Source organism: Corvus hawaiiensis, chromosome 13 (genome assembly GCF_020740725.1).
Source record: "Corvus hawaiiensis isolate bCorHaw1 chromosome 13, bCorHaw1.pri.cur, whole genome shotgun sequence".
Taxonomy (NCBI): Eukaryota; Metazoa; Chordata; class Aves; order Passeriformes; family Corvidae; genus Corvus; species Corvus hawaiiensis.
Genome location: NC_063225.1, coordinates 12,833,813 through 12,847,418, shown reverse-complemented (window position 1 = coordinate 12,847,418; position 13,606 = coordinate 12,833,813). Strand labels below are relative to the sequence as shown.

Genomic DNA, 13,606 nt, shown 5'->3' with positions numbered 1-13,606 from the left:
CGATCCCACGCAGAGTTTTACAGCTAGATCTGGTCCTGGGGGGCCCGGTCCCGATTCCACACGCGATTTTACAGCCGGGTTTGATCCCGGGTGGGTTTGGTCCTGGTTCCACGTGGGGTTTGACCGCCTATCCGCAACCCCGATGTACCCAGGGATGCAGCATCCCTTTGATGGGAATGGGGACCGCAGCGGATCGCGGCCACTCTGTGCTTTGGCGTTGGGGCGGGATGCAGCAATGGCCCGAGCCCCACCGCGGGACCCCGCGCGGGCCCCTCCAGAGCCCTCGCGGGGCCCCATGGGGGGGCCGGGGCTCTGTCCCGCCCCGGGGCGGAGAGAACCGCGCCCCCGTGTCCGCCCCGTCGTGTCCGCCCACGCCATGGCCGCCCGTTACCTCCGCGCTGCCCCGGCGCTCAGCCGCCTGTCCCGCTGCCCGCTCCCCGCCGCCGGCGTGGAGCAGCGCCGGCACTGTGAGTGGGGAACCTTGGGGGGCTCTGGGGGGAGACCCCCGTGTCCTCGGGGCTGCGCACGCCACGAGGGGGGTGTGCTCCAGACCCACGGGGGGGGGGCGGCTCGGATTCTTTTCGGGGGCGGTGTCTGAAATTGGATCCGGACTCACTCTTACTGACGGTCCGCGGGGATTTGCGGACCCACGCCGCGTTTTATAGCTAGGTCTGATCCTGGGGCGTTTGGTCCCGGTTCCACGTGGCGTTTTGCACTCCAGCTCGTACCTGCTCTGAACCTAGGGGGGGTGGTTCGTTCAAGGTCCCGGACCAACGCGAGATTTTGCTCCCCAGGAGGGTTCACTCCTACTCCCAGTGCCATGCAGAGTTTTGCTGCCTGGCAGTGCTCCGGTCCCACTCAGAAGGAGTCACCTCTGCTCTGGGTACCACGTGGGGTTTTACAGCCTGATCCACAGACAAGTTTGGCACCCAGGTTTAGTCCTGGTCCAGGATCCACACAGGGATTTGCACCCTGGTTTGTGCCTGGGTCTCGCCCCAGGGGACTGCACCTGCTCCTTGTTCTGGTCCCGTTCTTGATCTGACTGAGGCATTGCAGCCTGGCTTGCATGCAGGTCCCACTCTGAGAGAAATGTGTCTCTATTCTTGTCCCCCTCACATAGCAGATTTTACACTCTGACCCCCACTCCAGCAGTATTGGCCCCAGTAACTGGCCCAGACCCCAGCGGGGAGCTTGCACCTGACCTGTACCTGTCCCTGAGCCAGGGTGGCACCACACCTGGCAGGACAGAGCCCACAGGATGCCCTGGCCCCATACAAGGGTGTGGAGCTGTGGGACCAGGGGTGCACCCCAACATGCCCCTACACTGCTCTCCAGATGCCGACAAGCGGATCAAGGTGGCAAACCCGGTGGTGGAGATGGATGGAGATGAGATGACACGAATCATCTGGGCCTTCATTAAGGAGAAGGTGATGGGGTCCTGCCCCAGGAATGGGCGGGTGTGCCACAAGTGGAGCTGGGGGGGTTGTACAGGGAACAGGTGATCCCTACGCTGCTCTCTGTCTGTCCCTCCCACCTCTGTCCCTCTGTCTGCAGGAAGCAGGTGCTAAAATCAGCACAACTACCAGAAAGACCTTTAAGTGAGGTGGTCCTGGGCAGCGGGAGCTGTCCCACACAGGGAGGCCTGTTCAAGGCGGGGGGGATCATCCTGGCCAGCAGGAACATCTTGGCCAGGGGGACCATCTTGGGCAGGCAGCCAGGCTGGGCCAGGCTGGGTGCCAGGGCTGGCCATGCCATGGTGCTGGTCCCAAGACCCTGCACTGTCCCCCCACTCTGACACTCTCCTGGCCCCTCAGCTCATCCTGCCCAACGTGGATGTCCAGCTAAAATACTTTGACCTGGGGCTGCCACACCGGGACAAGACAGATGACCAGGTCACCATTGACTCAGCGCTGGCCACCCAGAAGTACAGCGTGGCTGTCAAGTGTGCCACCATCACACCCGATGAAGCCAGGGTGGAAGGTGGGCAGGGGCAAGGGGCCGAGCTCCCACTGCAGCGGGGGATGCTGGCAGCTCCATGGGGTGCTGAGCCTCCTGTCTGTGCACAGCCCCTTGGGGTCAGCGGTGCCTTCCCACTGCCAGCTCAGGTTTCTGGTGGGTTGGGGACTGTACCATTCCCAGTGTTGTGCCCCTCTCCCCACCCTGGGGGGGGCTCATGGGTGGTGTGGGGACCCCATGGGGGACTGGGGACACACTGACCTCTGCCCCGTGCCAGTCATGATCTCATGCTGGCTGTCCCTCCCCTTGACCAGCCTTGCAGCAGGGTCTGGCAGCAGCCCGTGGCACAGTGGAGCTGGGTGCTGGCAGGGGCCACGTACTTCAGGGGGGCTGGGGGGTCATTCAGGAGTCCCACCTCTGCATGCCCCACAGAGTTCAAGCTGAAGAAGATGTGGAAGAGCCCCAATGGCACCATCCGAAACATCCTGGGGGGGACGGTGTTCCGGGAGCCCATCATCTGCAAGAACATTCCTCGTCTGGTGCCCGGCTGGACTAAGCCCATCACCATTGGCCGCCATGCCCACGGTGACCAGGTGAGCCAGTGCAGGGACCAGTAGCGTGTGGCTGGCCAGCAGCTCCCTCAGTCCCTGCCTGACGCTCTGCCTGGCCCCCCACAGTACAAAGCCACCGACTTTGTCGTGAGCAAGTCTGGGACGTTCAAGATGGTTTTCACGCCGAAGGACGGCAGCGGGTCCAAGGAGTGGGAGGTGTTCAACTTCCCCGGCGGCGGCGTGGGCATGGGCATGTACAACACGGACGAGGTACTGGTGGGGCTCAAGGGGTCCCTGCAGGGCAGTGTGCCTTGCCACCCTGGGGGAGATGCCAGGCTGAGGGACGGGCCCATAAGGTTCACATGCTTCCCTTGCAGTCCATCTCTGGCTTTGCGCACAGCTGCTTCCAGTACGCTGTCCAGAAGAAGTGGCCGCTCTACATGAGCACTAAGAACACCATCCTCAAGGCCTACGACGGGCGCTTCAAGGACATCTTCCAGGAGATCTTCGATAAGTATGGACCTGGGGGGAAATCTGGGCTGTTGAGGGGGCTGTCCTGGGGGCGCTGGCAGTGAGACCCACCTGGGGTGAGCATGGCTGACCCCTGGCCTGGGCTCCCAGGCATTACAAGACGGAGTTTGACAAGCTAAAGATCTGGTACGAGCACCGGCTCATCGACGACATGGTTGCCCAGATGTTGAAATCCTCCGGCGGCTTTGTCTGGGCCTGCAAGAACTACGACGGGGATGTCCAGTCCGACATCCTGGCCCAAGGTGGGGCAGCATAGGGTGCAGTGCACTCCGCATCATCACCCCTGGGAGCTGTCCTGACCCCATTCCCACCGCAGGGTTCGGCTCCCTGGGGTTGATGACCTCTGTCCTGGTGTGTCCGGATGGGAAGACCATCGAGGCTGAGGCTGCCCATGGCACTGTCACCCGCCACTACCGGGAGCACCAGAAGGTGGGCGTGCTCTTCCAGTGTGAGCTGCCTGTGCTGGGTTGCCCACAGCACGGTGCCCACACCAGACAGCTGACCACACTCTCTGTGCAGGGACGACCCACCAGCACCAACCCCATTGCCAGCATCTTCGCCTGGACGCGTGGCCTGGAGCACCGGGGCAAGCTGGACAGTAACCCTGACCTCGTCAAGTGAGCAGGGTGGGGTGGGGATCCCCAGGTGAGGGTCCCTGCCAGCAGCTGCTCTGGTCGCAGTTGCGGCAGGGCCCGGGGCGGCAGCTGTGCTGGAGCCACAGTGCTGCCGTCCTCAGGTTTGCGCAGACACTGGAGAAGGTTTGTGTGGACACAGTGGAGAGCGGGACGATGACGAAAGACCTTGCTGGCTGCATCCACGGCCTTGCCAAGTAAGGGTGGCTCTCAGGGCAGAGCACGGGGGCAGCCACCTGCACCAGGGCAACATGGCTGCATGGGTGACCATGAGGGTGGAATAACCCTGTGGCGTGGCCACAAGAACAGCATAGTGACCACAAGGACGGGCTGGTCCTGCAGGGCAGCCACAAGGGTAGGAAAGTGACCAGGAGCTGGCTGTGCAGAGTGGCCACAGGCAGCTACTGGGCTCTGGACAGTCCCTAGGGACGTGGGGTAGCTATTCACAGCTGATAGATTGGGCAGGGGCCACATCCTGGACTCATCGCGGATGTGGTGCCTGTGGGAGGTGGGCAGGGACCCCCACCAATCCTCCTCTGTCTCCCCAGTGTGAAGCTGAATGAGCACTTTGTGAACACCACTGACTTCCTCGATGCCATCAAGAACAACCTGGACAAGGCTCTGGGCAAGAAATAGGGGACAGCCTCCCTGTCTCTGGGATGGATGAGGCTGGGAGGGGCCCAGTGCCCCCCCAGCTCCCCAACACAGCTCAGGAACAGTTGAATAATTTTTCTAAAGTTTTCTTAGGAGTGTTTTTCAAGCCTTTGTAGCAGGGGTGTGTAGGGCTGGGGGGGGGAGGGGGGGGGGGTGCGTTTGTCCTGATTCATGTACCCCATAACCGTGTGGTGCCATTAAATGTCTCCCCAGCCACAGCACATCATACGGCACAGCTTTACAATGCAGGCACGAGGGGCAGCCAGACCCCTCAGCTCAGCCTTGCCAGCCTGGGGGGGCCGTGCACTCCAGCATTTTGACATTGGCCTGAAGGTAGCATATGGGGGTCCACAGCCCTGCCATGCTGAGGAGGGGTTGGGGCTGCCCAAGGCTGTGGCCATCTCCATCCTGCCCCAAGGCTGGATGACAGTGGGGGGGAAAAAGGTGGGTGCAGGGGTAGTAGGCACACTGCCTTGTGGGGGAATGAGTGGTGCCACACCCAGAACCACCCCAGGGCTTTTGGGGATGGGGCAGATGGTGCTCAGCCTCAGGGAACACAGCGACTGACAGAAAGCATAGGGTGTGTGTGGGGTCAGCATGGCTGTCCCAGGCCCTGTGCCCTGGCTAGCCCATGCCTGCCAGGACCCTACCCAACTCTGGGCACACTTGGGGGGCAATGCTGCGGGTGCTGCGAGTCCTCTGCCCCACAGCAGGGAGAGTGAAGAGCCCAGAGAGTGGTGCCAGGCTCAGCACTGCCCCAGCTGCTTCCCTGCCAAATCCCTGGGCATGGAGGAGGCAAACCCCCACCTCACAGTCTGCCCCAGTGAGAGCCTTTTCCTCAAGCCCCAGAGCAGTTGGGGGGCAAGGAGGGGTTGCCACTTCCTTAGTGGGGGGCTCTGCCCAGGACCCTGCTCTGGTCCTCAGCCCCTCACAACCCCCTTTCCCCACACAGACCACACAGCTTACACGGGTTTACAAAGCACATTGGTTGAAGGGAACTGAACTCAGTGAAAAGATAAATCCAACCACGCGGCACATCTGAAAAAAATAAATTACTTTCAAAATACCATCATTTGCTGGGGCTGGGCTGGGTTTGCCTCCCCCGGATCCACTGCTGGCTGCAGCTCCAGACCCGGAGCTGTGGGCGCTGACTGCGCCCTGAGCTTCTACGAAAATACTCTGTTCTGCATCCCAGGGCCTGACACAGGGAGCCCCGGGGTGAGTGCGGAATGCAAACCCACCTCTTCATGTGGGCAGGGGCTTCTGCCCATCAGGGGGAACCCCTGTGCAGCCGAGGGGGGGACCCAGGAGGTAGAATAATTAGTGATGCTCATCATCTTGCTCCACAGCAGCCCCTTCCATCCTTACTCATTCAGTGATCTGCTGGGACATGCCTCCCCTACCTGCAGCTTCAAGTCACCAGGTGCAGGGTGCAGGCAGGGACAGGGGGGCAGCAACAGAGCCAAGGCAGGTGCAGCAAAGGCTTCTGGACATCCCTGTGTTCCCCAAGCCCAGTGGAAGCCATCCCTCCAACTCTGGGGGGGCCTGGCTGGGTGCTGCAGCCCCTCTTAACCCCACCAAGCCCCCACAGCCCCACCAGCCTTGGCTACAACATGTTGTAGTAGGCCATCTCCTTCATGGCCTGCTCGGCCAGCGTGTGCTCGTCTGGGGGGTTGCCCACAGCCCCGTAGCCGTAAGAGTTCTCCTCCTCGAAGTCATCCATCTCCTGCTGGCCATCCAGCTCGGCGTGGTCAGCCCCAGCCAGCTCCATCATGGCATCTAGGAGTCAGCACAAGGACACGGAGTGATGGACCTGTGGGGACCACAGCTCCCCCCTCCCTGGGTTTGGAGCCCAAAACTCCCTGGGAGCCACAGCCCTGCTCGATGTGGGCTGCTTGTGGGGGTAGGCCTTGGGTGAGAAGGCATGAACTTGCCACAGCCACCACGGCACAGCCCAGCTCCCAGTGCTATGGGCACTGCTGGGGGCAGTCACGATGCCCAGTCCGCGCCAGGGACCCACCTTGGCTGTCCAGGCTGATGTCCATCACCCCATGCTTGACCTTCATGTGCCGGCTGAGGTTGCCCTTCAGGTTGAACTTGCTGGAGCAGTAGGGACACTTGAAGGGCTTGCTGCCAGCATGCAGGTGCATGTGTCCCAGCAGGTTGTACATGCGGTTGAAGGACTTGCCGCAGACCTGCCGGCAGCGTGCCCACGGTCAGCCCCCAGAGCTGCCAAAGGCTCTGCAGCGCAGACCTGGCCCCCAGGGTCCCCTGTGGCTCCCACCAAGAGTAATGGGGCTGCTCCCCTCCTGGAGTCCCCTGTGGCTCCTGCCAAGAATAATGAGGCTCCCTCCCACCTCCCACTCTGTGGGGGGGGGGGCTTGGGGATGCAGTGTTGATGCTGTTGGAAGTTCCAGAGCATCCAGCACTGGTCAGAGAGAGGCACTGGTTGTCATTTCAGCAGCAGCAATGCTCCCATCACAGCTTGGGGCAGATATTCCATGCCCAAGCGAGCAGGGGAGGCATCACAAAGCCACTTCCATGCCCAAGGGCCCAGCCTGGCCAGATTCCTGGGGGCATAGCACAGCAGGACCTGTGCTGCCCCATCCCCAGCTCCATCAGCCCCCCAGTCCCGCTAGTACCTTGCACTTAAACGGCTTCACCGGTGAGTGCACGATCATGTGGGTCTTGAGCGTCTGCTTCTGCACAAAGGTCTTGAAGCAAATGTGGCACTGGTAGGGCCGGACACTGGTGTGGATCAGCATGTGCCGCTTCATGTTGGCCTGGAGCGTGAACTCCCGCCCGCACACCTCGCACTTGAACTCCTTCACGCCCTGCCAGGGGTGGGAGAGCTGTGGGCCGGGGAGGAGCTTGGGCAGACCCCCAGGCACTGGGGACACACAAGTGGTGCCAAGAATGGAGAAGGGATCCCATGGGCAACGGATGGGCTCCTTGTGCTGAGCACAGCACGGAGCATATCTGACAGCCCAGCCACATGCAGGGGCTGTGGGCAGGGGCTGGACAGGCTCTGTAAGCACAGCTGAGTGCCAGCTTTGCTCTGGGGCTCAGCCCAATTGCTCCCCATTAAAGAGCCCCTGGAAAAGGGCAAACACCCACATACAGCCTGCCCAGAGGGGCTGTGAGAGCCCCTGGACAGGACCCCCCAGGTTACCCTGCAGCAGGTCTAAAACTCCCTCCCTGAGGAAGGGAACCCCCAGAAGAGCAGGGGCTGGGTCCCAGGGACCCCCTCACTGCATGTCAGTGACCCCAGCTAATGCCAGCCACAGGTGCTACTGCCCACCTGCACCACCCACCTCCTCCCAAGACTGGGGGCACTGGGCCACTCCTCTCCGCCAGCACCCACATCCAGCGCTGGCACATCTCCTCTGGGCACGATGAGGGCAGCACCCCAGAGGACCCTTAGCCCCTACCTTGTGCGTGAGCGAGTGCTGCTTGAGGTGGTGGATCTGGCTGAACTCCATCCCACACTCGGTGCAGACAAAGGGCCGGACATTCTGGTGCTTCAGCATGTGGTTCTGCAGCTGGCTGCGGTAGTGGAAGGACTTGCTGCACTCCAGGCACTGGTAGAGTGTGGGGCCCTGGTGCGTGGCCAGGTGCCGCTTCAGCTGGGTGAGCGTGGAGAAGTCCAGCCCGCACTCCACGCACACGTGGCAGCGCCCACTCTCGTGCTTCACCTCATGCGCCTTCAGCTCGCTGGGGTAGGCGAAGCCGCGGCCGCAGAAGCGGCAGCTGTAGGGCTTGATGTCGGTGTGCAGCAGCATGTGCCGCTTCAGGTGGCTGGTCTGAGTGAAGGCTTTGCTGCACACCCCGCACTTGTGGGGCCGTGTGCCCTGGTGGGTCAGCAGGTGGGTCTGCAGGTGGCTGGGCTGCTTGAACAGCTTGTTGCAGTGTGGGCACGAGTGGGGCTTGATGCCGTTGTGGCCCAGGATGTGGGTCACCAGGTTGTACTTGGAGGTGTAGGACTTCTCGCACATGCGGCACTGCCAGCGCTTCTGGCGGTCCCCTGCCTCCACCAGGTAGGAGTCATCGATCTGCACGTTGATGTCCAGCCGGTCCAGCTGCGCCTTCCTGCTGTGCTCACTGGTGCCGCCGGCCGCCTCCAGCTCCCCCGGTTCCTGCCAGCCACAGCCCTGCTCACTCTTCACCTGCTCGGGGGATGCTGGCACAGGGGCCTCTGCTTCACCAGGGGATGGGGCGCCCTCCTCGAAGGTGCCCACGGTTTGTGGGGCCCCCACAGTGCTGCTGGCCAGGTCACTGCCCCTGTGCCGGCGCTCGGTGCCCTCCAGCTCCCGATGCCGGCGCAGGTGCCGCAGGCGTCGGGGCTTCCTGCTGAAGGTGCCCAGGTCGATCATCTTCATGGCACCGCTCTGCACCGCCGACTCTGGGGGCTGGGGCGGATGGCCATGCTGCCCCTCGCCTTCCTCGTCCCCAGGGATGGACGCATTGTATGGTGGCTCAGCCTCCACCTCTGCCTTCTCACTCTTGACCTTGGGCACCAGCCTCACAGGCGGCCTCTTCCTCCTCCGGGCATGCTTCTCCAGGGAGGATTCTGCCTCCAGGGTGTCTTCATCCTGCCCATCCCCAGGCACCTGCTCCTCACCCTCAGGCTCCCCAGGCTCCATGGTGCCATTGTCCAGTTGCTCCCCAGCCAGCCCCGGGAAGAAGCCAGTAGGGGTGATGGTGGCCCCGAGCAGCTCATTATCGGACACCAGGCCCAGGACCGCAGCCTGTGCCAGGGACAGCACCACCACCGCGTCCGTCTGCGTCCCGCACTCGCTGAACCGATTCATCTCTTGCCGCCGGCCTATGCTGTCATGGCTGAGGAGGGAGAGACACGGCTGTGAGCCCCTGGCACCCACCAACACAGACACTGTGCCGCAGGGGCTCATTCCAGCCATCACTTCTTTCCTTAGTGAACCCCCAACTGACACGGGTGATGCCAGTGTGGGTCCCCAGCACCACACACCCCAGGATGCGGGGATGGAGTGGCTCCAGGGGTTTCCACTGTAGGGAGGAGCAGGGAAGCTTGGATCAGTGTCCACTGTCAGCCTCTCTGAATGGGCTATTAGTTCCTGGGGCTGGGGTTTGGCCGCTTGCGTGCCCTCAAGCTCCTAGGAGTGACTCCAGGGAACAAGTGCCCAAACAGTTTGGGAACTGGTCACAGCTGAGTGTGGCTCTGACCTCTGGCAGGAGCAGCAACAGCACAGAGAGCATGAGGGACAGGGCCCAGACCCACCAGGACCATCGGGGCACAGCCTGCCCAGCAGTGGGCCTAGGCACAGGCAGAGGCTGTGCTGGGCTCAGCACTGGTGGCTGGCACACTCAGCTTGGGGGTCCCAGCACCACCACAGCATCCTCCCCCTGCCAGCAGACAGTGAGGACAGGCAGGGATGAGCCTGGAGAGCTGCCGCTTCCTCCTGCTGAAGGGGTGTTCTCCTAAATACAATTATTCCTGCAGCTACAACAAAGAAATTCTGCGGGGGAGGTAAAAGAGGGATAAATTCTGAGCCAGATCCTGTCACAGTCCCAGGAGAACCTGCCCAACATGAGGAGATCGTGGGATGAATCTCCACTTTGGAGCAGGGAAACCCCACAGTGCCTGGGCATCATCCCTGCAGCCAGGTCAGCTGCAGGGACATGGAGCATGGCCGGGGACATCGGCCTCTCTGTGCTGCGGGCAGCTGCCGGCTCCTGCCGATCCCCGCACGGCCCCAGCTGTCCCCTCATGCCAGCGCCGTGCACACCCGAACACCAGCCACAGCACATGGGATGGGACGGGGAAGAGGGTGGGATGATGGGGAAGGTGAAGAACCAGTGCGAGGAAAGACAGAGAAGGGGAGCAACACCAACCGCAGGGGCTTGGCAGCTCGCAGACATCTGGGGTACGGGGACCCTCTTCGGTTCCCTCCCATCTGCTGGGCCACCACGGGGCTGGGACTGGCCACAGCACTGGTGACTCTTGGCCCAGGGTCAGACACACCCGGTGAGGGGACCCTGCCCAGGCTTGAGCTGCCAGGGGGATGCTGTGGGGGCAGGCAGGAGGAAGGTCTCAGCCAAGTACCCCCGTCTGCCCGGGCACCCTTTCCCCTGCCCGGGCACCCCGGAGAGCCAGTGGGCAGGGATCAGGGGCCGGAGGGACAGGAATGGAGGGGAGGGGCGAATTCAGGCTGCAGGGAGGAGACAGAGAGGAAGAGGATGGGGGTGGGAGAAGGAGGAGAAGGAAGGGGATGAGGGGGGGACTAGTGCGGAGGCAGCGAAACAAAGCAAGGAGTGGGGGAGGGCGGTGGCGGGAAGAGGAGGAGGGCTGGGAGGAAGAAAGGGATCAGTCAGGGAGGTGGCTGCTGGCGTGCACTGAACAGCCCCGGGGCCGTACCCCGCCAGCTGGAACCCCCTTTCCCGTGGGGCTCCATGGGGCCCCTGAGCTGCCCACTGCAGGCAGAAGGGACATGGGAGAGGGGACCCAGCTGCTCTGCCCACGTCCCCAGCACGGCAGAGGGGTCGGTGCCCCCCCCAGCACGGTGCTGGGTCTCTGCCCCCCAAAACAAGCACCACGAGACAAGGCGGCTGCAAGACCAACGCACTCACGTGTTCCCCAGTTACAAGCACCCCAAACCAGAGGCTTTTAGGGGAAAGTAAATGTGGATTCCTACTCTGGGCACTGGGAAAGGGAATGAGCTCTCCCTCCTCAGCAGGAAAACCAAAGCCTTGTGCTGCACAAACCTCTCTGCACTTGTCTCCACTGGACACACGAGCCCTGGGACACGGTATAGAAGATTTGCTGTGCGAGGCCACGGCGCTCCGGAGCTGCAGCTGCACAAACACCACACAGGGAAGCAGGAACAGGGCAGAGGCAGCTGTTTCACTTCCCGCTCTCACTTCCCTGTTCACGCCTCGGGACTTGCCAAGGCAGCTGGAAACACCGTTTCCCAATACACTGGCAAGTGAGGCGGGGTCATGTATTTCAGCTCCCCCAGGAAACTCCCAGCACCCCGGAGTGCAGAGCACTGCCAGCACCTCCATGCTCCACGGGAGCTGCTTCCAGCCTTGTCCAAGCAGCCGAGGCAGAGGCCCCGGGCCCATTGCCGTGATGGAGCGCAGTCCTGCCACAGCCACTCCCCCTGGGAGCAGGACAATGCCCAGGGCTGGAGCACGCAGAGCTCCCGAACACTGTGCAGGGACTCCTGTCCCAGTGCAGATCTCAGCAGTGACACAAGCACCTCCCCCAGCTCCTCCTCAGCCTAGACCTCCAGACCTGTGGCTGCACACGCAGCCATTCACCCACCAAGCTCAGGGTTCCTCTCCAGTGCTGCTGCTGGGAACCAAACCCTCCTACAGGCCTTAATAACCTTTAGTTTTCAAGTCCAGCCCTTTGGGCCAGGCTCGGGTCCCTCCAGCTCCTTTCCCGATGCAGACTCTCACCTGCCCATCCTTTTCCCACGTGGGGCATCGCGCAGACACACTTGCCGATGTCCCCTCTGCCAGTGGCAAGTGCCGAGCTCCCAGTCCACTCATCCATCTCTCCCCTCTCCAACACCACAGGATGGATGCACCTGGGGCCAGCAGTGGTGGCTGCTGTCCCTGATCCTTTGGGGTTGTGAAATTTGGGTTTCTTTCATCATTTCTCCTCCCACTCCAAGGTTTCCTTTTGGTGCAATCTCTCCTCCCATCTTTCTCAACACAACTGGGAAGATCCAGGCTCTGCCCTGGCACATCCTGCAGACCCTGCCTTCCCTTGTCCTAGCTGCCCCTCTCAGAGCCTCCACCAGCTCCTCACTCACCACCTGGTCACTTAAAGTAGGGTTTTTTCATGGCTTTCACTTCTTTGTGCTATTTTATCTCTATTTCCCTCTCTTGTTCCATGATTAGCCCCCCAAATACTTCTCACTGGGTCCCTGTGGCAGCAGCATCTGCACAACAGGCTCTCCACTCCCAGCACATTCCTTGCTGGATTCCAGATTTTCCAGCCACCAGGCTAAGAGCTGTGTCTGTGGACACGTTTCCCTTCCCTTTGCTGTTTTACCTCCCTTGGTTTCACCCACCTGCCCAATCACTCGTGCCAACACCTCACCTGGTCCTTTAGCCAGCGCCACCACTCTAGAGATAGGAGCCTGGTAAATCCTCAGTCGAGCAGCATGAAAATGTTACATCTGGTCCACAGAAGCCTCACCTTTGCACCCACAGGTTTGCCTGTAACACCTGGGACCCAAAAGGGTCTGAGCTAAAGGAGTACCCACACCCTCAGAGCCATCCAAGCCACAGCCCCACAGGAGCAGCTCCGGGAGGGACCACGGCCCCAGCTGCCCTGAGAGCCTCCACTGAGGCATTAGTGACCAATGACCCTTGTTTTCCACCTGGCTCCATTCCCAGCTCCTCTCACCAGCCCAGAGGCAAGCAGCAATCACCAGCTCTCACCCAAGCACTCCTGCAGGGAAGGGAGACCCAGGCACCCAAAATTCAAAGGGTTTGGGGAATTGATTTACTTCTCAGCTCTCCCAAAGAGCAGTGACATCCCCCCCACCCCACCAGGCATGCAGGAGCCCACCCTGCTGCCACTGCTCTGTCTTATCTCAGCTCATCAGGATAAGGGCAGCCACCTGAGCAGGTGCCAGAGCCCAGCTGGCACCAGTAGCAGTTTAAGTCACCTGGCCCCCTGCACAGGTTCCCAGGCTGCCTGACAGGCCTGGTGCCACGGGAAAGAGGACATTTAGGACTTGCTCCTGGCTATCCCCTTTGCAGGACCCTTTTGTAAAATCCTTTTCAGGACCCTTTGTAGGACCCCCTTTGTAGGATTCCTATTCCAGGTCCCTTGTGTGGGACTCCCATTGCAGGACCCTCATTACAGGGTTCTCTGCAGGACTTCTCTGCAGACCCTCTGCTGCCAGTGCCTGGGGCGTCCTGGGAAGTTCCCCAGGGACAGATGTGGTGGCACAGACCTTGGGAGAAAAGCTCCCAAGGTACAGGATCGAGCCCCAGGACAAAGTGAGACCCTGGGCGTGGGGGAGTCTCAGTGGGGAAGGAGGCAGTAAAACTGTTCAAGACTTTTTACCAGAAAATGGCTGATAATGGATCTGATATTTGTGAGAAAACCTTTGATTTTATTTTCCTTTCTTTCTCAAAAGCAGCCTTCATTTAAATTTAATAAAGGGGAAAACAGGCTTTCATCTTGCCTGCAGATTTCACATAAAGCTGCTCAACCCCCCACAATTCTACACAGAAAAATGTTGTTTTCCTGAAAATCAGAACTAAAATTATTCCTAAACC

General features: G+C 61.2%; 2 protein-coding genes across 4 annotated transcripts; one reads left to right on the top strand and one right to left on the bottom strand.

Moving 5' to 3' along the window:
- The first annotated feature begins 351 nt into the window (after positions 1 to 351).
- IDH2 (isocitrate dehydrogenase (NADP(+)) 2) lies at positions 352 to 4,416 on the top strand. Its single transcript, XM_048318190.1, has 11 exons — positions 352 to 467; positions 1,336 to 1,427; positions 1,815 to 1,980; positions 2,389 to 2,549; positions 2,634 to 2,777; positions 2,885 to 3,021; positions 3,129 to 3,280; positions 3,355 to 3,467; positions 3,558 to 3,655; positions 3,775 to 3,867; positions 4,219 to 4,416. The coding sequence occupies exons 1-11, from the start codon at positions 377 to 379 to the stop codon at positions 4,304 to 4,306; spliced, it is 1,335 nt and encodes a 444-aa protein (XP_048174147.1). The 5' UTR covers positions 352 to 376; the 3' UTR covers positions 4,307 to 4,416.
- An 873-nt stretch (positions 4,417 to 5,289) lies between these two features.
- On the bottom strand, positions 5,290 to 12,115 carry ZNF710 (zinc finger protein 710). Of its 3 annotated transcripts, none has more exons than XM_048318184.1 (5): positions 11,765 to 12,115; positions 7,639 to 9,163; positions 6,967 to 7,158; positions 6,345 to 6,519; positions 5,290 to 6,103 (listed from the first exon to the last, which is right to left on the bottom strand). In XM_048318184.1, exons 1-5 carry the CDS (start codon positions 11,770 to 11,772, stop codon positions 5,931 to 5,933), a joined length of 2,073 nt encoding a protein of 690 aa, XP_048174141.1. In that variant the 5' UTR covers positions 11,773 to 12,115; the 3' UTR covers positions 5,290 to 5,930. The 3 variants fall into 3 exon arrangements, with proteins under 3 accessions (XP_048174141.1, XP_048174142.1, XP_048174143.1); XM_048318185.1 differs by having other exon boundaries at positions 6,967 to 7,176; positions 7,756 to 9,163; positions 11,765 to 12,109; XM_048318186.1 differs by having other exon boundaries at positions 7,756 to 9,163; positions 11,765 to 12,102.
- Positions 12,116 to 13,606: the final 1,491 nt, after the last annotated feature.

Excerpts from the sequence above, each read along its gene's own strand:
- IDH2 (XM_048318190.1), top strand. The coding sequence starts at position 377 with ATGGCCGCCCGTTACCTCCGCGCTGCCCCGGCGCTCAGCCGCCTGTCC. Across the intron at positions 468-1,335 it reads CGTGGAGCAGCGCCGGCACT|ATGCCGACAAGCGGATCAAG; the intron begins GTGAGTGGGGAA and ends ACTGCTCTCCAG. Across the intron at positions 2,778-2,884 it reads GCATGTACAACACGGACGAG|TCCATCTCTGGCTTTGCGCA; the intron begins GTACTGGTGGGG and ends CTTCCCTTGCAG.
- ZNF710 (XM_048318184.1), bottom strand. Across the intron at positions 7,159-7,638 it reads GCCCCCAGTCTTGGGAGGAG|GGCGTGAAGGAGTTCAAGTG; the intron begins GTGGGTGGTGCA and ends CACCCCTGGCAG. Across the intron at positions 6,520-6,966 it reads TGAAGCCGTTTAAGTGCAAG|GTCTGCGGCAAGTCCTTCAA; the intron begins GTACTAGCGGGA and ends CGCTGCCGGCAG.